Source organism: Equus caballus, chromosome X (genome assembly GCF_041296265.1).
Source record: "Equus caballus isolate H_3958 breed thoroughbred chromosome X, TB-T2T, whole genome shotgun sequence".
Taxonomy (NCBI): domain Eukaryota; kingdom Metazoa; phylum Chordata; class Mammalia; order Perissodactyla; family Equidae; genus Equus; species Equus caballus.
Genome location: NC_091715.1, coordinates 46,412,668 through 46,435,299, shown reverse-complemented (window position 1 = coordinate 46,435,299; position 22,632 = coordinate 46,412,668). Strand labels below are relative to the sequence as shown.

The window sequence follows — 22,632 nt, the reverse complement described above, 5'->3', positions numbered from 1 at the left end:
CCATTTTGGCAGCTTGGGGTTCACTGGTTCGGATCCCAGGTGCGGACCTACGCACCACTCATCAAGCCATGTTGCAGCGGCATCCCACATAGGAAGAACTAGAATGACCTACAACTAGCACATAAACTATGTACTGGGCCTTTGGGGAGAAAAAAAAGACAGGAAGATTGTCAAGAGATGTTACTCAGGGTCAATATTCCTTGCAAAAAAAGTATACTTAAAAAAATTAGCTGTCCATAAATGTGTGGGTTTATTTCTGGGATTTCAATTCTGTTCCATTGATCTGTGTGTCTGTTTTTCTGCCAGTACTATCATGATTTGATTACTATATCTCTGTAGCATATTTTGAAATCAATGAGTGTGATACTTCCACTTTTGATTTTTTTTCCTCAAGAGTGCTTTGGCTATTTGGGGTCTTTTATTGTTCCATAAAAATCTTATGATGCTTTGTATCTATTACAGTGAAAAACGTCATTGGATTTCAATAGAGGTTGCATTGAATCTGTAGATTGCTTTAGGTAATACGGATGTTTTAACTATGTTAATTCTTCCAATACATGAGCACAGAATATCTTTCCATTTCTTTGTCTCTTCTTTGATTTCTTTTAAAAATATACTGTAGATTTCACTGTATAGATCTTTCATCTCCTTGGTTAAATTTACTCCTAGCTATTTTATTCTTTTTGTTGCAATTGTAAATGAGACTGTACTCTTGATAGCTCTTTCTGCTAGTTCCTTGTTAGTATATAAAATGCAATTGATTTTTGTATGTTGATTTTGTACCCTGAAAATTTGCTGTATTTATTTACGATTTCTAACAGCTTTTTGTTGGATTTTTTAGTTTTCCATATAAAAATTTGTGCCATCCAAAATCAGTGACAGTTTTACTTCTTTATTTCCAATTTGGATACATTTCATTTCTTTTTCTTGTTTAATGCTCTGGCTAGGACTTCCAATACTATGTTGAATAAGAGGAGCAAGAATGGGCATCCTTGCATTGTTTCTGTTGTTATTTTAAATGGATGCTGAATCTTGTCAAATGCTTTACCTGCATCTATTGAGATGATCATGTGATTTTTATACTTCTTGCTGTTAAAGTGGTATATCACATTGATTGATTTGTTGATGTTGAACCATCCTTGCATCCCTGGAATAAATTCCACTTGATCATGATATATAATCCTTTTAATGTATTGTTGTATTCAATTTGCTAATATTTTGTTGAGGTTTTTTGTATCTATGTTCATAAGCAATATTGGCCTGTAATTTTCTTTTCTTTTGATGTCCTTGGCAGGTGTTGGCATCAGGTAATGTTGGCCTCACAAAATGAGTTAGGAAGTGTCCCCTGCTATTCAATTTTTTTGGAAGAGTTTGAGAAGGATTGGTATTAAATCTTCTTAGAATGTTTGGTAGAATTCACCAGAGAAGCTGTCTGCTCCTGCACTGCTGTTTGTTGGGAGGTGTTTGATTACAGTTTCAATCTCTTTACTAGTGATCACTCTATTCAGATTATCTATTTATTCTTGACTCAGTTTTGGAAGGTTGCACACTTCTAAGAATTTATGCATTTTTTGTACCTCATCCAATTTGTTAGTGTATGGCTGTTCCTAGTTTCCTCTTATAATCCTTTTATTTCTGTAGTATCCATTGTAATTTATCTTTTGTTTCTGATTTCATTTATTTGAGCCCTCTCAGCTTTTTTCTTAGTGACTCTAGCTAAAGTTTTGCCAGCTTTGTTTATCTTTTTAAAAAACTACCTCTTAGTTTCATTGATGTTTCTGTTGTCTTTTTAGTGTCTATTTTCATTTATTTCTGCTTTGATTTTTATTACATCTTTGATTTTACTGACTTTGGGTTTCATTTGTTCTTTTTCTAGTTCTTTAGGGGTAATTTTAGATTGTTTATTTGAGATTTTTCTTGTTTTTTAAGGTAGGCCTGTATTGATATAAACTTCCCTCTTTGTACTACTTTTGTTGCATCCCATAGATCTTGGTATCTTGTGTTTTCATTTTTATTTGTCTCCAGATCCAGGTATTTTTTAATTTCTCCTTTGATTTCTTCATTGAACCAATAGTTGTTCAGTAGCATTTTGTTTAGTTTCCACATATTTGTGACTTTTCCAGCTTTCTTATTGTAATTGATTTCTATTGTCATATCACTGTTGTAGGAAAAGGTGCTTGATGTAATTTCAATCTTCTTTAATTTATTGAGACTTCTTTAGTTTCCCAAAATATGGTCTATCTTCAAGAATGTTCCATGTGCACTTGAGAAGAATGTGCATTCTGCTGTTTTTGGATGGATTGTTCTATATATATATATCTATTAACTTCATCTGGTCTAATGTTTCATTTAAGGCCAATCAGTGTTTCCTTGTTGACATTCTGTCTGAATGATCTATCCATTTATGTAAGTGGGGTATTAAAGTCCCCTACTATTATTGCATTACTGTCAGTTTCTCCCTTTAGATCTGTTAATAATTGCTTTATATACTCTTGTGGTTCTATGTTAGGTGCATATATATTAATAAATGTTATGTCTTCTGATGGATTTTCCTCTTTGTTATTATATAATGCCCATCTTTGTAACTTTTCTTTCTTCTTTTGAATTCTATTTTATCTGATATAAGTATGGCTACATCTGCTTTGTTTTGGTTGCCATTTTCTTGGAGTATCATCTTCCATCACTTCAATTTGAGCCTATGTTTGACTTTAGAGTTGAGATGGGTCTCTTGGAGGCAGCATATTGCTGGGTCTTGTTTTTTAATTCATTAGCTAGTCTGTGTCTTTTGATTGGTGAATTCAATCCATTTACATTTAGAGAGATTACTGGTATATGAGGACTTAATACTGATATTTTACCCTTGTTTTCTGATTATTCTATATTTTGATTATTTACTTTTCCTTGTATATCTGCCTGCAATTTGTTTCATGTTTTTTCTTCTGATGTTGTTTCTCAGTTTCCTCTTTTTTATGTTTTGTGACTCTGCTCTGAATCCTTGTTTTGTGGTTACCATGGTGTTTGTATAAAAGGTCTCGTAGAGGGGCTGGCCCTGTGGCCGAGTGGTTAAGTTCACGTGCTCCACAGCAGGCGGCCCAGTGTTTCGTTGGTTCGAATCCTGGGCGCGGACATGGCACTGCTCATCAGACCACGCTGAGGCAGCATCCCACATGCCGCAACTAGAAGAACCCACAACGAAGAATACACAACTATGTACCGGGGGGCTTTGGGGAGAAAAAGGAAAAAATAAAATCTTTAAAAAAAAAAAAAAAAAAGGTCTCGTAGATAAGATAGTTCTTTTTCTGGTGATAGCATCTTATGTTCATTGGCCTATGCAGGTTCTGAACCTTTTCATCTTCACTTTCTATGCTTTTGTTGTCGTAAATTATCCCTTTTTGCATTGTGAGTTTGTTACCAAATTCAAGCAGTTATAGTTACTTTTAATGCTTCTTTTCCCTTTAAGCTTTATGATTTAATTAAGTGTTTACTAGCTTATTCTGAAATAGAGCTGCAATCTTTTGCTTTTGCCTGTCTATTTATTACCTTTCTCAGAGCTTTGTATACCTTTCTCTTTTCATTTCAGGCAAGGGAACTTCTTTCAACATTATTAGTAAGGCAGGTCTAGTGGTGATAAACTCCCTCTGCTTTTGTTTGTCTAGGAAACCCTTTATTTCTCCTTGAAATCTGAAAGCTAACTTTGCCGTGTAGAGTATTCTTGGATGACAGTTTTTATCTTTCAATATTTTGAGTATATCTTTCCACTCTCTCCGAGCTTGTAGGGTTTCTTCTTAGAAAAATGCTTATAGACTAATGGGGGTTCCTTTGTAGCTTGTTTTCTTTATCTCCTTGGATACTTTTAATAATCCTTTTTTGTCATTGATCTTTGACAGTTTTATTATTATGTATCTTGGAGAAGGTCTTTTTGCATTGAGATAACTGAGTGTTCTATTGGCTTTATGGATCTGTATATCCAGTTCCTTCCCTAGATTTGGGAGTTCTTTGCTATTATTTCTTTAAATAAGCTCTCTGCTCCCTTCTCTCTCTTCTCCTTCTGGGATACCCATTATCCTTATGTTGCCCTTTCTAAAGGATAATTCTCTTAGAATTCCTATATTGAAAAAATATCTTGGAGTGATGTCAGCATCATGGCAGAGTGAACTTGCCTGGGATTCTCTTCCCTCCAACATACAACAAAATGAGACATTCATACTCCAACAGAGGACATCCTAACACAACAGAAAAACATCAGAGAGACAGACAAAGCCATATAATGGAGGGTGGAGAGGCTGGAGCTCCCCTTGTAAGAGCTGGAATGGGGTAAGAGAAAACTTCACTCCTTACCCTAATAAACTGCAATCTGCAACCGTGGGAGGCCTCTGAGAGGGAAGGAACTGGGGAGGGGGCTTTCATTTGTGGGAAAATCAATGACCCCGAGCTCCCATGCAGCTGAGAGGGGAGACCTCTACTGGAGCAAGAGCTTTCACGAGGGGTGACCTCATTAAGCCAACACCTCAGGAAAGAAGATAGCAAGAGCAGAGTGAGAAAGTCCCGAGAGTATGCAGGAGAAAGTGCCACTTCCCCAACCCACCTCGCACCCGTTCCAGCATCAGCGACCTTGGCTGAAGACAGAGGGCTCAGAATACATGGCTCTTGACTCCCACCCAGTGGCAACAGGTAGTAAATGCAACCAAATAATAGCAGGATGCGTAAGACCAGAGCCAAACACTCTAGCAATATCAAACATTATATTAAATCTCCAACTAGAGAGAAAATGATAAGTATCCAGAACTCAGTCCTGAGGACACAGAAATATGTAATCTAAACGACAATGAATTCAAAATAACTATCATCAAAACACTCAATGAGGTAAAAGAGAATGAAGAGAAACAATTCAATGAGTTCAAGAGGTACTTCACAAAAGAAATTAAAACTATAAAGAAGAATCAGTCAGAAATATTAGAGATGAAAGACACAATGGAAGAGATAAAATATGGATTCCCTGAACACTCAAGTGGACATCATAGAGGAGCATATCAGCATAATCGAAGATAGACACGTTGAAATGCTCCAGAGAGAGGAGGAAAGAGAAGAAAGACTAAAAAGAAATGAAGAAAGTCTATGGGAAATATCCAAATCATTTAGGAAATGTAACATAACAATTATAGGTATTCCAGAAGAAGAGAAGAATGGAGCAGAAAGTGTGTTCAAAGAAATAATAGCAGAGAACGTCCCAAATCTAGGGAAAGATGGAAATCCATGTGGAAGAAGCTGCCAGATCTCCTAGATATCTAAATGTAAAAAGACTCACTGCAAGGCCTATAGTAGTAAAACTGGCAGAAATGAATGACAAAGAAAAATTCTAAGGGGAGCAAGGCAGAAGAAAATAACATACAATGGAACCCTTATCAGGCTTTCAGTGGATTTCCCTGCAGAAACATTACAAGCTAGGAGAGAATGGAATGACATATTCAAATCGTTGAAAAACAAAAATATTCAGCCAAGAATACTGTATCCAGTGAAAATATCCTGCAGATATGATGGAGAAATAAAAACTTTCTGAGACAAACAAAAGCTAAGGGAGTTCATAGCAATGAGACCCCCCCCATAATAAATCATCAAGAAGGCTCTCATACAAGAAAAAAATGGAGAAAGGGGTTACAAAGCATGGAGTAAGGAGATAAATAGGTAGTCACAATCAGAATAAGTTAACAAATACACAAATATAGCATTAAAAAGAAAGGGAGGGTAAACACCAAAAACAAGGATAATCCTGTAATTTTAGCCACAAACTCACAACACAAGATGGAATAAGATGTGAGAAAAACAACTTAGGAGGAGAGGAGGAAAGTATTGAATCGATTTACACTAAGGAAATAAGAGACCATCAGAAAATGCACTATCTTATATATGAGATTCTGAATACAAACCTCATGGTAACCACTAAACAAAAAAAAACCAGAACAGAGACAGAAATAAATAAGGAGAAAACAAGGAAATGCATCATAAAAAAACTACATAATTCAATGGGTAGATCAAAACACACAAGACAAGAAACAAAGGAAATGCAGGACAACTGGAAAATGAGTGATAAAGACAGCATTAAGCCCTCATATAACGATAATCACTGTAGGTGTAAATGGATTGAATTCTCCAATAAAAAGACAAAGAGTGGCAAGATGAATTAAAGGACAAGACCCAACATATACTGCCTCCAGGAAACACATCTCAGCCCCAATGACAAACTCAGGCTCAGAGTGAAGGGATGGAAGACAATACTCCAAGCTAAAGGCAAACAAAAGAAAGTAGGTGTTGCAATACTTATATCAGACAAAGTAGACTTCAAGATAAAGCAGGTAAAGAGAGACAAAGAGGGGCAGTATATAATGATCAAAGGGAAACTCCATCAAGAAGAAATAATACTTATAAATATCTATGCACCTACCACAGGATCACCAAAGTTCATAAAGCAATCATTAACAAACATAAAAGAGGATATTAATAATAACAGAATAATAGGAGGGGACCTCAACACTCCACACACATCAATGGATAGACCATCCAAAGAGAAAATAAACATGGAAACAGTGGAATTAAATGAAAAGCTAAACAAGTTTGACTTAATAGATATATACAGAACACTATCCAAAAACAGCATAATACACATTCTTCTGAAGTGCGTATGGAACATTCTCAAGGATAGATGATATGTTGTGAAACAAGGGAAGCCTCAATAAATTTAAGAAGATTAAAAGTATAGCAAGCATCTTTTCTGATCACAATGCTATGAAGCTAGAAATTAGTTACAAGAAAAAAGCTGAGAAATAGACAAACATTCTATTGAACAACCAAGTGATGATTGAATAAATTAAAGAAGAAATGAAAAAATATCTGGAGACAAATGAAAATGATAACATACCATACCAACTCACATGGGATGCAGCAAAAGCCACATTAAGAGGGAAATTGATCACAACTAAGGTATACCTTAACAAACAAGAAAAATCCCAAATCAGCAATCTCAAATTATACCTAACCGAATTAGAAAAAGAACAAAGTCAACAAAAGGAGATAAATCATAAAAATCAGAGCATAAACAAGTGCTATTGAAACAAAAAAGGCAGTAGAAAGGATCAATGAAACAAAGAGCTGGTTCATTGAGCAGATAAATAAAATTGACAGCTCCCTAGCCAGACTTACAAATAAAAAAAGAGAGAAAGCTCAGAGAAACAACATTAGAAATGAAAGAGGAGAAATAACAACGGACACCACAGAAATACAATGAATTATAAGAGAATACTATGAAAAACTCTATGTCAACAAAATGGATAATCTAGAAGAAATGGATAAATTTTTAGATTCTTACAACCTCCCAAAGCTGAATCAAGAAGATTAGATAATCTGAATAGGCCAAATACAAGGAAAGAGATTGAAAGAGTAATCAAAAGCATCCCAAAGTATAAAAGCCCAGGACCTGACAGTTTCCTTGGGGAATTCTACCAAAGTTTCAGAGAGGATTTAATACCTCTCCTTCTCAAGCTATTCCAAAACATTAGGGAAGATGGAATGCTTCCTAACACATTCTAGAAGGCCAACATCACTCTGATACCAAAGCCTGACAAGGACAACACAAGAAAGGAAAACTACAGGCCAATATTGCTGATAAACATAGATGCAAAAATCCTCAACAAAGTTCTGGCAACCCGAATTCAGCAATACATCAAAAGGAGCATACATCATAATCAAGTGGGATTTATAACAGGGGCACAGGGATGTTTCAACATCTGCAAATCAAGGTGATACACCACTTGAACAGACTGAGGAATAAAAATTAGATTATCATCTCAATAGATGCAGAGATAGCATTTGACAAGAAGCAACAACCATTTATGATAAAAACTCTTAACAAAATGGAGATCGAAGGAACTTACATAATAAAGGGCATATATGGCAAAGCCACAGCCAACATCATACTCAATGGGCAAAAACTTAATGTCATTCCTCTGAGAACAGAACAAGACAAGGATGCCCACCATCCCCACTCTTATTCAACATAGTACTGGAGGTTTTGGCCAGAGCAATTGGCAAGAGAAAGGAATAAAAGGACTCCAAATAAGGAGTGAAGAAGTGAAACTCACACTGTTTGAAGATGCCGTGATCTTCAATATAGAAAACACTAAAGAATCCATCAGAAAACTATTAGAAATAATTAACAACTACAGTAAGGTTGCAGGTACTAAATCAACTTACAAAAATCAGTTGCATTTCTATACTCTAATAATGAACTTACAGAAAGGTAACTCAGGAACACAATTCTATTTTCAATCGCAACTAAAAGAATAAAGTACTTAGGAATAAATTTAACCAAGGAGGTGAAGGACTTATACAGTGAAAACTACAAGTCATTACAGAAAGAAATTGATAGTGACATAAAGAGATGGAAAGAGATTCCATGCACATGGACTGGAAGAATGAACATAGTTAAAATATCCATACTACCCAAAGCAATCTACAGAATAAATGCAGTCTCAATCAGAATCCCAATGACATCTTCATGGATATCGAATCCTAAAATTCATATGGAGCAACCAAAGACCTAGAATTGCTAAAGCAATCCTGAGAAAAAAGGACAAATCTTGAGGTATCACAATCCATGACTTAAAAATGTACTACAAAGCCATAGTGATCAAAACCTCATGGTCTTGGTACAAAAACAGGCACAGAGAACAGTGGAAGAGAACTGAAAGCCCAGAAATAAAACCACACATCTATAGACAGCTAATCTTCGACAAAGGTGTGAAGAACATACAATGGAGAAAAGATAGTCTCTTCAATAAATGGTGCTGGGCAAATGGACAGCCACATGCAAACGAATGAATGTAGACCATTATCTCACAGCATACATAGAAACAAACTCAACATTGATCAAACGCTTGAAGATAAGTCCTGAAACCATAAAACTCCTGGAAGATAATATAGGTAGTACAACTCTTTGACATCTAATGTAAAAGGATCATTTTAACTCCCATATCTTCTCAGACAAGGGAAACAAAAGAAAAAATAAACCACTGGGACTTCATCAGACTAAAGAGCTTCTGCAAGGCAAAAGAAAGTAGGATCAAAACAAAAGACAACCCACCAATTGGGAGAAAATATTTGCAAATCATATATCTGACATGGGGTTAATCTCCATAATACATAAGGAACTCACACAACTGAACAACAAAATAACAAACAGCCTGATCACAAAATGGGCAGAGGATATGAACAGACATTTTCCCAAAGAAGATATACAGATGGCCAATAAACACATGAAAAGATGTTCAACATCACTAATCATCAGGGAAATGCAAATCAAAACTACACTAAGATACCACCTTTATGCCTGTTAAAATGGCTATAATCACTAAGACTAAAAATAACAAATGTTGGAGAGGATGTGGAGAGAAAGGAACTCTCATACACTGCTGGTGGGAATGCAAACTGTTGCAGTCACTATGGAAAACACTGTGGAGATCCTTAAAAAAACTAAAAATAGAACCACCATATGACCCCGATATCCTACCACTGGGTATCTACACAAACAATTTACAATCAACTATCCAAAGTAACACACGCACCCTCCATGGTCATTGTAGCACTATGCACAACAGCCAAGACCTAGAAACAATCCAAGTGCCCAATGACTGATGATTGGATAAAGAAGATGTGGTATATATATACAATGGAATACTATTTAGCCATAGAAAAGACAAAATCATCCCATTTGCAACAACATGGAATGACCTGGAGGGAATTATGCTAAGTGAAATAAGCCAGACTGAGAAAGACAAACACCAGATGATTTCACTCATCTGTGGAATATGAACAAACACATGGACAAATAAAACAGTCCAGTGGTTACCAGGGGAACAGGGGTGAGGGATGGGCACAGGGGTGAGGGGGAGCACTTACGTGGTGTTAGTCACGAAATAATGTAGATCTGAAACCTCACACTCATGTAAACTTTTATGAACTCAAGAAAAATAACACACAAAAGAACCACAGTGTTAACACACGCTTTTGCAAAAAAACTAAAAATTTTAAAAGTATGTAGAGTGGCACGTATGAATCCTTTCACCCATGTTTTGATTCAGAAGTTGCTTGGTGGAGGTAGGAGAGGCACACAGGAGTTCATTATAGTATGCTGTATACCTTTTTATATCTGAACTATTTCATTAAAATGTGACAGTCTTTCCGTTTCTTTGCCACTCATCCTCTTTGTTAGAAGAACTACTATTAAAGACAACCCTGATGGCCTAGTGGTTAAGTTTTCCACACTCCTCTTCAGTGGCCTGGGTCCATTTCCTCGGTGCAGAACCACACCACTCGTCTGTCAGCGACCATTCTGTGGGGTGGCTCACATAGAAGAATCAGAAGAACATACAACTATACACAACTATGTACTGGGACTTTGGGGGTGGGGAGAAAGAAAAAAGGAGGAAGATTGGCAATAAATATTAGCTTACAGTGAATATTCTCCTGCAAAAAGTAAAATTATATATAAAAAAAGAAAAACTATTAACAGTTTATTGTGTACTCGTTTTTCTAGAACTTCTCTTCATGTTTCCAAACATATAAATACACACACACACACACACACAGATCTTATCTCTCTCTCCTCTTCTATCTGCATCATTTCTAGGTTTCTATCTCTGAGCTGGCTTATTCTCACTTCTATATTGTCTATTTCCAATGCTTTCTAATACATTCTTCATCTCATTTTGAATTTCTCAGCTCCAGAATTCTTGTTTGGTTCTTTTTAGAGTTTCAATCTCTTTGGTAAAGTATTCCTCCTGTTCATTGATTTTATCCCTGAGCTTATTGAACTGCTTTTCTGAGTTTTCTTGAGCCCATTGCGTTTCTTCATGACAGCTATTTTGAATTCTTTATCAGGTAGATCACAATCTTCCATGACTTTATGGTTGGTTTTTGGAGATTTGATATTTTCTTTTTGTGATGCCATGTTACCATGGGTTTTTGTGGTTCTTGCTGAGTTACTCCTCTGCTGGCACATTTCTAGTACTCCTTTTGTTACTTAGGTATAGCTTTGTTTTGACTGAAATTTTTCAACTGGTTGGAGGTTAGAGGCCTTTCTTTTGCTTTTCAGTAGGTGGCACTATCAGCACTAAGTTTTTGGTTTCTTTTACCTGAGCTGCCTCTGGCTATATTTGAGGACCTGCATGTTCCTTCCTCCAGTCTCTATTTGAAGTGTTGTTGTTACTCTTGTTGTCACTACCTGTGCCTCTGAGGGTTACTGATGCCTTTCTGTTGCCCATATTACTGTGGTCCTTGGCTTTTCCACTAAGAGTACAGGGATGGCTGGCTCCTGGCCACATGTAGGATCACCTAGGCTGGAAGCTCTGCCACCATGGCTGGGGAGTGGGAGAGTGGGGAGGGAGCTGAGTTCACAGGACACCACCTCTGCTGTTGTCTGCTACGTTGTGGACACAAGTGCCATTGAAATTGGTATGTCAGATTCCTGTGCATGCCTCCACTGCTGCTATGAGGCTCTGAGCCATGGCCAGGGACCTGGGATCATAGGGTTCCACCTATGATGCTGCTCTGATCCCTGTGACTGCAGATGCCACTATGGCTAACTGGCTAGAGACACTTGTGCCTTTGTTGCTGTCCTCAAGGTTCCCTTGGCCTGGAGGCAGCTGGCTCAGCTGACACAGCTGAGGGATCCAAGTGTCCTGGGATCTGCCTGTGCCATTCTTCCATTTAGATTCCTCTATCTTCTCTACTCCACCTATTCTTTGTATGTACTACTGTGTGGATCTCTCTGGCATCCTGGTGTATTGGTAGCCTTTGCTGGGTTATGGATGTTTTACTTGCTATAGATTGAAGGGGAGGGACAAAGGGATCCTTTCATGCTGCCATGATGATGACATCTCCATGGGTAGGTTTTAGAGGGTGGAAAATATGGTAAAAAGCAACCCAGTAAGTTGGGGACATGGGCTGATAAGGTAGTACAATGAATGTTACATAGGGTCAGTCATCCTGAGGCACAGGGTATCTGTATAGGAGTGCGATGAAATGATCCCTATTATAAAGGCCAAACTGCAGAATTTGGATTTTAGCATGAAAGGTAATGACATAACAAAGGGCAGGGGGCAGTGAGAGTAGTTTGCCTCAGGTATAGGCAAGAAGGGAGATGCATTGACTACACTTTAAAAACAATAATAAAATAAAATAAAAGTGAATTTGTTCTTTGTTATCATCCTGTTCCAATTGTAAACAATGTCAATGATAAAATACTCCTTCCTGCCATGACAGACAGCTCCAACCACCCTCTCCCTCTTGGTACACTAGTATCTGAAGGCAATGGTTGGGGGGAATGGGTAAAACTGAAAAATTTTGAACTTGAGTAGCTTGGTCAAAGATGTACATTGAAATGATCTAGGCATGGTAAGATGGATTACAATGAATAGAAAGGTACCAGGGTAACTCTACTTGTCTGGCACATAAAGACAGTGCTAAAATTAATTATTTATTGAATTGATGAAGCAATCAAGCATAAATGTAACAGAAGATTCAAGTAAATAAAATCAGAAATGAAAGAAGAGTCGCTACAATATATGCCTCAGAAATAAAAAGTATAATAAGGGACAATTATAAATAATTTCATGTAAACAAACTAGATAACTTAGAGGAAACAGACAAATTTCTAGTAACACACAACCTACCAAAACTGAATAAAAAAGAAATAGGAAGCCTGAACAGGCTAATAACAAGTAAGGAGATTGAATCAGTAATCAAAAATCTCCCAAGAAAGAAAAGCCCATGACCAGAAGGCTTCATGGATGAATTCTACCAAACATTCAAAGAAGAATTCATACCAATTCTTCTTAAACTCTTCCAAAAAATGGAAAAGGAGAGAACACTTTCAAACTCATTCTATGAGTGTAGCATCACCCTGATACCAACACCAGACAAAGCATTACAAGAAAAGAAAACTACAGGCCAATATCCCTGGTGAATGTAAATGCAAAACCCCCAATAAAATACTATCAAGCTGAATTCAACAGTACATTAAAAGGATCACACACCATGACCACATTGGATTCATCCCCGGGATGATGCAAGGATGGTTCAATCAATCAATCAAAGCAATACAACAGGTTAACAAAAATCAAGAAAAAAATCACATCATCATCTTAATAAATGCAGAGAAAGCATTTGACAATCAACATTCATTCAGAATGAAAACTCTCAACAAAATAGGTATATAACGAACTTACCTCAACACAATAAAAGTCATATATAACAAATGCACAGCCAGCATCATAATCCATGGGGAAAAACTGAAAGCTGTTTCCCTGAGACCCAGTACAAGGCAAGGATGCCCACATTTCCCATTTCTTTTCAAGACAGTACAGGAACTCCTAGCCAGAGCATTAGACAACAAAGAAAAAAAAAAGGCATACAAATTGGAAAGAAAGAAGTAAAATTATCTCTATTTTCAGATGATATGATCACATACATAGAAAACTGCAAAGACTAAAAAACAAAAGCCACTAGAACTAATTAAAGAATTCAGTAAACTTGCAATATACAAAATCAACATACAAAAATCAATCAATTTCTATACACAAAAAACAAAATGTCTGAAACGAAAATCAAGAAAATAATCCCATTCACAACAGCAACAAAAAATTAAAATACTTAGGAATTAACTAACAAGGTGAAAGACGTACACAGAAAATTATAAAACACTGATGAAAGAAATTTAAAAAGACACAGATAAATGGAAAGACATACCATGTTAATGGATTGAAAGAATTAATATTGTTAAAATATCCATAATACCCCAAATTATCTACAGATTCAATGCAATTCCTACCAGAATTCCAATGTTGCTCTTTACAGAAATTGAAGAAACAGTCCTACAATTCATATGGAACCACAAAAGACCCAGAATAGCCAAAGAAATTTTGAGGAAGAATAACAAAGCATCACATTTCCTGATTTCAAAATATATTACAAAACTACAGTAATAAAAAATATCCACATCTACAGTCAATTGATCTTCAACAACACACCAATAACAAACAATGGGGAAAGGACAGTCTTCAATAAACGGTGCTGGGAAAACTGCATATCTATATGCAGAAGAATGAAATTGGACCCTTATCTCACACCACATACTAAATTCAACTCAAAATGGATTAAAACAAACATAAAACCTGAAACCATAAAACCATTAGAAGAAAACAGGGGAAAGCTTCTTGACATTGGTATGGGCAATGATCTTTTTGATATGACACCAAAACCACAGGAAACAAAAGCAAAAAATAGACAAATGGGATTCTATCAAACTAAGAAGCTTCTGGACAGCAAAGGAAAAAATCAACAGAGTGAAAAGGAAGTCTACTGAATTGGAGAAAATATTTGTAAACCATATATCTGATAAGGTGTTAACATCCAAAATAAAGGAAATCATTCAACTCAATAGCAAAAAAAAAAAAAAAAAAAAAAACCCAAATAACCTGATTAAAAAAATGGATAAAGGACCTGAATAGACTTTTCTCAAAAGAAGACATGAAAATGATCAATAGGTATATAAAAAAGCCAACAGGTGTATACTCAACTTTGGTAATCATCAGGGAAATATAAATCCAAACCACAATGAGATATCACCTCACACCTTTTACAATGGTTATTATCAAAAAGACAAAAGATAACAAGTGTTGGAGAAGACTGGGAGAAAAAGGAATCCTTTGTACACTCTTGGTAGGACTATATATTGGTACTATGGAAACCAGTATGGATGTTCCTTAAAAAATTAAACATAGGACTACCATATGATCTAGCAATTCCACATTTGAGTATATATCTAAAGGAAATAAAATTAGTATTATCTGCACTCCCATGTTCATTGCAGCATCATTCCCAATAGGCAAGATATGGAAACAAACTAAGTGTCCATCAATGAATGAATGGATAAAGAAGATATATATATATATATATATATATATATATATATATATATCCACATACACATCAAGTATTGGGGGGAGCATGGAGAGAAGTTGGTCAAGGGGTACAAAGTTTCAGTTTTGCAAGATAAGTCCTGGAGATCTAGCGTACAACAATGTAACTATAGCTAATATTATACCGTATACTTGAAATTTTATGAGGGTGGATCTTAGGCATTCTCACCACAAAGGTGATGGATATGTTAACTAGCTTGATTGTAGTGTATATTTCACAATGCATACATATATCAAACCACTGAATTACACATCTTAAATATATACAATTTTTGTCAACTGTAACTCAATAAAGTTAAGAGAAAAAAGAATAAATTAAGACAAAAAGCCTAATGGGGTAGCAGTGAGACTAGAATTAAAGAATATTAATAATAGCTAACAACTATTGAGGGTTTATCGTATGCCAGATACTACTCTAAGTGTTCTACACTACTAATACTTCCAGATAAGGAAACTGAGGCAAAGAAAAGTGAAGTAACTTTCAGGTACTGAGTGGTAGACTGGGATGTCAAGTCCAGAGAGTGGAGTTTTACAATTATGCTCTTGGTTATTATGTCTACATTCTCAATAAAACAGTTGTTTGAAAGAAGAAATAATAGAACTTTAGAAACAAACAACTGAGGGCATAGGAGAATGTTAGGAATCAATGATAAATTTTTTTCAATTATTTTATTGAGATCACAGTGGTATATAACACTGTGTAATTTCAGGTGTACATTATTATTTATCAGTTTCTGTACAGACTACATTGTGCTCACCACCGATAGTCTAATTTCTATATGTCACCATACATATGTGCCCCTTTACCCATTTTGCACCCCCCAGCCCCCTTCTCCACTAGCAACCGCTAATCTGTTCTCTTTATCCACGTTTGTTTATCTTCCACATGAGTGAAATCATGCAGTGTTTGTCTTTCTCTGTCTGGCTTATTTTGCTTAACTTCATACCCTCAAGGTCCATCTATGTTGTTGCAAATGGGACACTTTTGTCTTTTTTATTGCTGACTAGTATTCCATTGTATATATATAGACCACATCTTCTTTATTCATTCATCCATAGAAGGGCACTTGGGTCGCTTCCATGTCTTGGCCATTGTGAAAAATGCTGTAGCGAACATAGGGGTGTATAAATCTCTTTGAATTTTTTATTTCAAGTTTTTTGGATAAATATCCACTAGTGAGAAACCTGGATCATATGGTATTTCTATTTTTAATTTTTTGAGAAATCTCTATACTGTTTTCCATAGTGCCTGTACCAGTTTGCATTCCCACCAGCAGGGCATTAGGGTTCCCTTTTCTCTACATCCTCTCCAACATTTGTTATTTTTTTTTGTCATGGTAATTATAGCCATTCTGACAGATGTAAGGTGATATCTCATTCTAATTTTGATTTAAATTTCCGTAAGAATTAGTGATATTGAACACCTTTTCATGTGCCTGTTGGCCATCTGTATATTGTCTTCGGAAAAATGTCTGTTCATATCATTAGACTATTTTTCGATTGGGTTGTTTGTTTTATTGTTGTTGAGTTGTATAAGTTCTTTGTATGTTTTGGAAATTAACTCCTTGTCAGATATACGATTTGCTAATATTTTCTCCCAGTTGGTACACTGTCTTTTCATTTTGTTCATGGTTTCCTTTCCCTTGCAGAAGCTTTTTGCCCTGATGCAGTTCCATTTGTTAATTTTTTCTTTTATTTCCCATGCCTGAATAGACATAGTATTAAAAAAGATGTTGCTAAGATCGATGCCAAAGAGTGTACTGTCTATATTTTCTTCTAGGAGTTTTATGGTTTCAGGTGTCACATTTGCAATTAATTCAATTTTAGTTAATTTTTGTGTATGGTGCAAGATAAATGTCTACTTTCCTTCTTTTGCACATGGCTGTCCAGTTTTCCCAATACCATGTACTAAAGAGACTTTCCTTTCTCCATTGTATGTTCTTGGCTCCTTTGTTGAAGATTAGCTGTCCTTAGATATGTGCTTTTATTTTGGGGCTTTCCATTCTGTTCCATTAATCTGTGTATCTGTTTTTGTGCCAGTACCATGCTGTTTTGATTACTACAGCTTTGTAATACATTTTGAAGTCAGGGATTGTGATGGCTCCAGTTTTGTTCTTTTTTCTCAAGATTGCTTTGGCTATCAGGGTCTTTTGTTGTTCCATATAAATTTTAGGATTCTTTGTTGTATTTCCGTGAAGAATATCATTGGGATTCTGTTTGGAATTGCATTGAATCTGTAGATTGCTTTAGGTAATATGGACATTTTAACTTTGTTTTTTCTTTCAATCCATGAGCATGGAATATCTTTCCCTTTCTTTACATCTTCTTCAACTGCTTTCAATAACATCTTATAGTTTTTTTATGTATAGGTCTTTCACTTCTTTGGTTAAATTTATTCCTAGATATTTTATTCTTTTTGTTGTGACTTGGTACCCTGCAACTCTGCTGTGGTTGTTAGTTATTTCTCAGTTTTCTTATGGATTCTTTAGGGTTTTCTATATATAGAATCGTGTCATCTAAAAACAAAGTTTCATTTCTTCCTTTCCAATTTGATTCATTTTATTTCTTTTTCTTGTCTAATTGCTGTAGTCAAAATGTCCTGTACTATGTTGAATAGGAGTCACAAGAGTGGGCATCCTTGTCTTTTTCCTGTTCGCAGAGAGATGGCTTTTACTTTTTCACCGTAAAGTATGATGTTAGCTGTGGGTTTGCCATACATGGTCTTTATTATGTTGAGGTACTTCTCTTCTATACCCATTTTATTCAGAGTTTTCATCATAAATGGATTTTGGATCTTGTCAAATGCTTTCCCTGCATCTATGGAGATAATCATGTGATTTTTATTCCTCATTTTGCTAATGTGGTGTATCACATTGATTGATTTGCAGATGTTGAGCCATCCCTGCATCCCTGGTATAAATCCCACTTGAAGAATCAACAATAAATTGTGAGCCTGGGGAAATAGGTGATATTAAAAACTGGGGCTTGACAATATGTTTAATGGAAATTGTTGTATATGTATTTTCTGCTTTGTATGATTGTAAGCTCAGAGGAGATGAACTGTTGCACTTAATGCTAGAGGTAGTATCCAGATAAGCAAGAGCCTCATGGTTCCCTGCTGAGAGAATATCTACCAGAGACAGGGATATCACTCTCTGTGACTCCATGCAATGAACTCTAATCTTTGGAGGGCAATGAAGCATGCATTTCCACAGCTGCCTCAGTTGCAAACAACCTATGGAATACCCATCATAGAAAAAAGTAAACCTAGGTTGCATACCAAGGTTTGATTTCAAAAGGCCTTTCTCACTTGCTAGTTGTGTGATCATTGGCAAACTCTCTAACTCTGTAAATGGCACCTCTATCTACCCCATCACCGTAAACAGAAATCTGAGAGTCATCAGTGTCCCCTCAATCATCAGTACAGTTCCTTCTCTTCGTGTCCACTCCCAACACCCTAGTCAGGCTGTCATCATTTTTTTACCTGGATGACTATAGTACCCTCTTAAGTCGTCTTCTCTCTTCCACTCTTGCACCTCAATGATTCCACCAACAACCATCATACTCAATGTGTCCTAGTTATGCTGGACTTTTGTGAGTTATTAGAATAAGGCAAGCTTTTCCCCATCTGACAGCTTTCGTACTCTGACTACCCAAGAACACTCTTTCCTCAAGCATTTTGCATAGCTCCTCCTTCTCATATTGATTACATTATTCAATGTATGAGCCTTTTTTAGATCCTGATTTGAATAAAATTTAAAAAAACATTTATTTGACAATTGAGGAAATTTTATATTAAGGAATTTTTTATGTGTTAGTAATATTGAGCTTATTTTTAAACGTTTTGTCTTTTAAAGATATATTCTGAAGTCTTTATGACTAAGATGATATGATGTCTGGAATTTGCCTCAAAATAATACAATGGGGAGTGGGAGAGTTGGAAGGGGTGTAGAAGAAACAAAATTGGCCATATACTAATATAATTGTTGAAGTTGGGTAAAGGGTACATGAAAGTCAAGTAAACTATTGTACTTTTGCATGTTGAAAGTTTAGGTTTAAATACTTAATAAAAAAATATTTATATAAAAATACATATTATACATACATACATATATATAGTCAGTGGAATCAGCCTCCATCCTACATGGAGGAGAAGCAAACAAAACATCAATAAATAAAAAGAGTGTCTTGGGAATGTTAGGACAATGCAGCATAGAAATCAGTCACTTGTTCATAGTCTCAGGGCACAGCAATTAGGACTCTGGGTCTTTATATACAAATCCTGACACAGTAAATGTAACACAGTAAATGTTTACAAGAAAGGAGAGCCCCTTCCTTGTCCAGTGTGTCCAAGCGTCAACTTTGAGCTGGAGATGATTGGGGAGGAGGAGTCTCTGAGGCAGAGGGTACAAACTGATGACTGACAAGCTACATCTGGCCCATAGGCATGTTTCCTTGAATCCATTAAAAACTTTTTAATTAGATGCCAATATTAAAAATCTAGGGCATTTCACATAAAAATCTTGATTTTCTGCTTTTCTTTAAAATTCGGACTGTTTGGTAATACTTAGTTGGAGTTGAATGACAGTTCTCCTTCAGATGGGGCAGGTGCCCCCAGTTTGGCACAATCCCCACCAGGTCTGCTTTACTTAGTTTTCCTAATGTGCATTGTTTTTTTCTAATGTGAACAAAAGTATAAGTTGGTGGATGGTACTGAGTTCCAAAAGCCTGCTTTAATTGCACTTAGTTTAAACTGCCTTTGTGCTTTTAATACTTGGTAAAACCTGTGGTAATCTGGTAGCAAGGGAGGGAGTGATGTCTTAGCTGTTTTAATCTTTGCGTAAGTGTTATGACTTCCCAATTAGAAAGATCCAGAGGTGCTCAATGGGGATTATGACTATTCAGAAGACATCAGGCTTAGTGTTTTCCTAAGCTGGCTTTATAAAAGCTACCTTAGGATAGGAACAAGACTTAGAGGTAAAAGCCACAAACAGAGCCTGTGCTCATGAGTATAAATGGATCGGTCTCTGTTTCAATACTTTCTTCTCTTCTTATCTCAGAGAGTTTATGTATGTGTGTGCTGTGCGTGTGTGTGTGTGTGTGTTGTGGGCAGTGGAGGTGGGCAGACCTGTATGGATTCTGCGGTGGGCTTTCAGGTGAGAACTTTTGGTGTACACTTTGCTGCATCCTGCAAAATCACATTGGTGAATCCGTCTTCTTTTGAAGTCAAGGGGTTCTTCTCCCTGCATTTGTGTCATTGTTGCTGGTCTGGGCAGAGAAAGAGGGATAAGGCCAAAGAATTATTTTAAAGTGGAGGTTAAATAAATGGATTTACATACAGTGAGACCACCGTATACACGCATTTAATTTATGCAAATTTAACACAAGGCCCCCAAGAGAATAACTGAAATAGTTCAAGCAGTTCCCTCAACTAGGCCATTTGACTCAAGTGCAGGTCTCAGGGGGTAGTAATGTTTGCTTGGGTGGTTTCTGTCCCCAAACAGTATGAGCATTTCACTCTAATAAGTCTCATTCTTGGGTTTAAATAAATGTATTTTTCATACAACATGGTTGCTAAAACACAAGCCAATTAATTCATTAGTTCCAACCTTAGAAGACAAGGCTGCTCTAAACTTATAGAGAGAAATAGTATGCAACTGTATTTTATATGAAATTTGCAGATTTTTCAAAGGTAAAATCGATGATCTACAATTAGAACATGATTCTGCCAGAACATGCATGTCCATGCACATGTGTGTACATAAACTCATTCCTTCACTGGGAAGGCAGTTTACCTATTTTTTTTTGTCTTCAAATTCTTACTATTGTGTCTAGGAATTTTTTCCACTTCTACCACATACACATACATATATACACAAAGACAGACCTGAAGTAAAGACAAAAGTACTCACTCTTGCTGTAGTCCTTGAATCACCTGCAAGGCTGAGGTTCCACTCTCAATTGCACTCTCCTCACTGTCACTTGGGATCTCCAGTGGAGACATGGATGTGGGGTCAATTTTCACTAAAAGCAGAGAAAAGGAGCAGTGTTGGCTACAAATATATGTGCCTCTGTAATCATTATCAGGATTCCCAGTTTGGCCCACAAGGAGAAGTAGAAGCAATATAGAGAAATAAAGGAAAAGCAAAGATGTAAGAAGTGTATTTGTATGGAAGGAAGAGAAGAACATTTAAAAGTTTTAGCATAGCAGGGAATAGAAATTCCTTTGGGGGAAGGGTAGTAAGGAATATTCTGATATCACTAGAATGAGCTTCTCTAGGATAGTGAGTTTGATAGGATAACAAGTTTTTCTAGGATAGGGTATCGGTATGATTCATCTCTCGGTCCCCAGCCCCCAGGACAGGGTATGTTGAAAAGTCAGGTTCAATGTGTGTTTGTTGAATTGAACTCTGAATAGTTCCCTGGCTGTCTTAAGATCAATGTCTAGACTCACCCCACAGGTGAGAATATCTCCTTTGGTTTTTGTGCTCCTAAATGAAAATGAGTTGATGAGATGAAACACGTATCTAGTGACCTAGCAGGTGCTTGATACATGTTAGCATCCCTCCCTTCTACCTATGTTGGGAGAAGCCCTTAAATATTTCTTACTATCTAACACTGATGCTTCTGATCCCTAACAAAACTCAATCAGGTGGTCAGCAGTCTCCTAGATCTAATGAAAGTTTCAGAATTTCTATACAGAAGAGACTTAAGAATGGCAATAATGTTTAGGGGGGAGAGTATTCGCTTAGCGTGGTTGCCTCCATACGTTGATTGTGTATCATTCACCATAATGCATCTCAAGATGCGTATGTGTGTGTCTCTGTGCATGTGTGTACATATGTATGATATAAATGTACTCGTAACCTAAATTTTTGTGTACATTATGAAAAATATAAAATATACAAAAAATACAAAAAGTAACATGTAAAGGGCAAGAAAATACAAATAGAGATTTTAATACTTTGTTTTTATGCTCCAATTGTTTTGTGTGCCCCACCTCCACCTCAAAGTACAAATATACCATTTTGGAGACCACTGGGCTAATGGGCTTAGCTTGAAACTACATTGAACACTTTAAAAATTTATTCTGCTTATTTAGAGTGGCTTTGGTGGACTGATGGATATTATGGGGGGAATTCAAAGCCCCAACAAACCATCCCTTTGTGCTACCACTGCCTTGATATCAGCAAATTCTTACACAGGGAATTTTATTCTCCCATTTCCTTTTTTATTTGGCTCTCTCTCCCTATATGAGGATTTATAACGATATTTTAATTAACCCCCTCAGGGAACCTCAAAAAGAAGATTGTTATGAACACTTATCATTACCAGAATTAATCACTAGTCAAAGAAGGCATTTTTATTCAAAGAACACTGCAGAGTCTCAGTAATTTGATGTTTAGTATGCTGTTTTTTTCTGTCTCTTACATTTAGTGATAGAATGATCACAAGGCATTGAATTTCAAATGTAGAAAACTCTTAGAAAGTCTTTTTGAAAGATTTTATTTTTATTTTTTACTTTTTCTTCTCTCCAAAGCCCCTCAGTACATAGTTGTATATTTTAGTTGTGGGTCCTTCTAGTTGTGGCATGTGGGACACT

The 22,632-nt window shown here is 36.2% G+C and overlaps 1 protein-coding gene across 7 annotated transcripts in view; it reads right to left on the bottom strand.

The window, feature by feature from the left end:
* Positions 1–22,632, bottom strand: part of KLF8 (KLF transcription factor 8) — a 325,570-nt gene that overhangs the window by 111,671 nt on the left and 191,267 nt on the right. For all 7 annotated transcript variants that reach the window (XM_070257091.1, XM_014728902.3, XM_070257093.1 and 4 more), the window contains 2 exons: positions 20,942–21,053; positions 20,158–20,297 (listed from right to left, as the gene is read on the bottom strand). In XM_070257091.1, the coding sequence (XP_070113192.1) occupies positions 20,158–20,297; positions 20,942–21,053 (252 nt within the window). The remainder of the gene's footprint in view (positions 1–20,157; positions 20,298–20,941; positions 21,054–22,632) is intronic.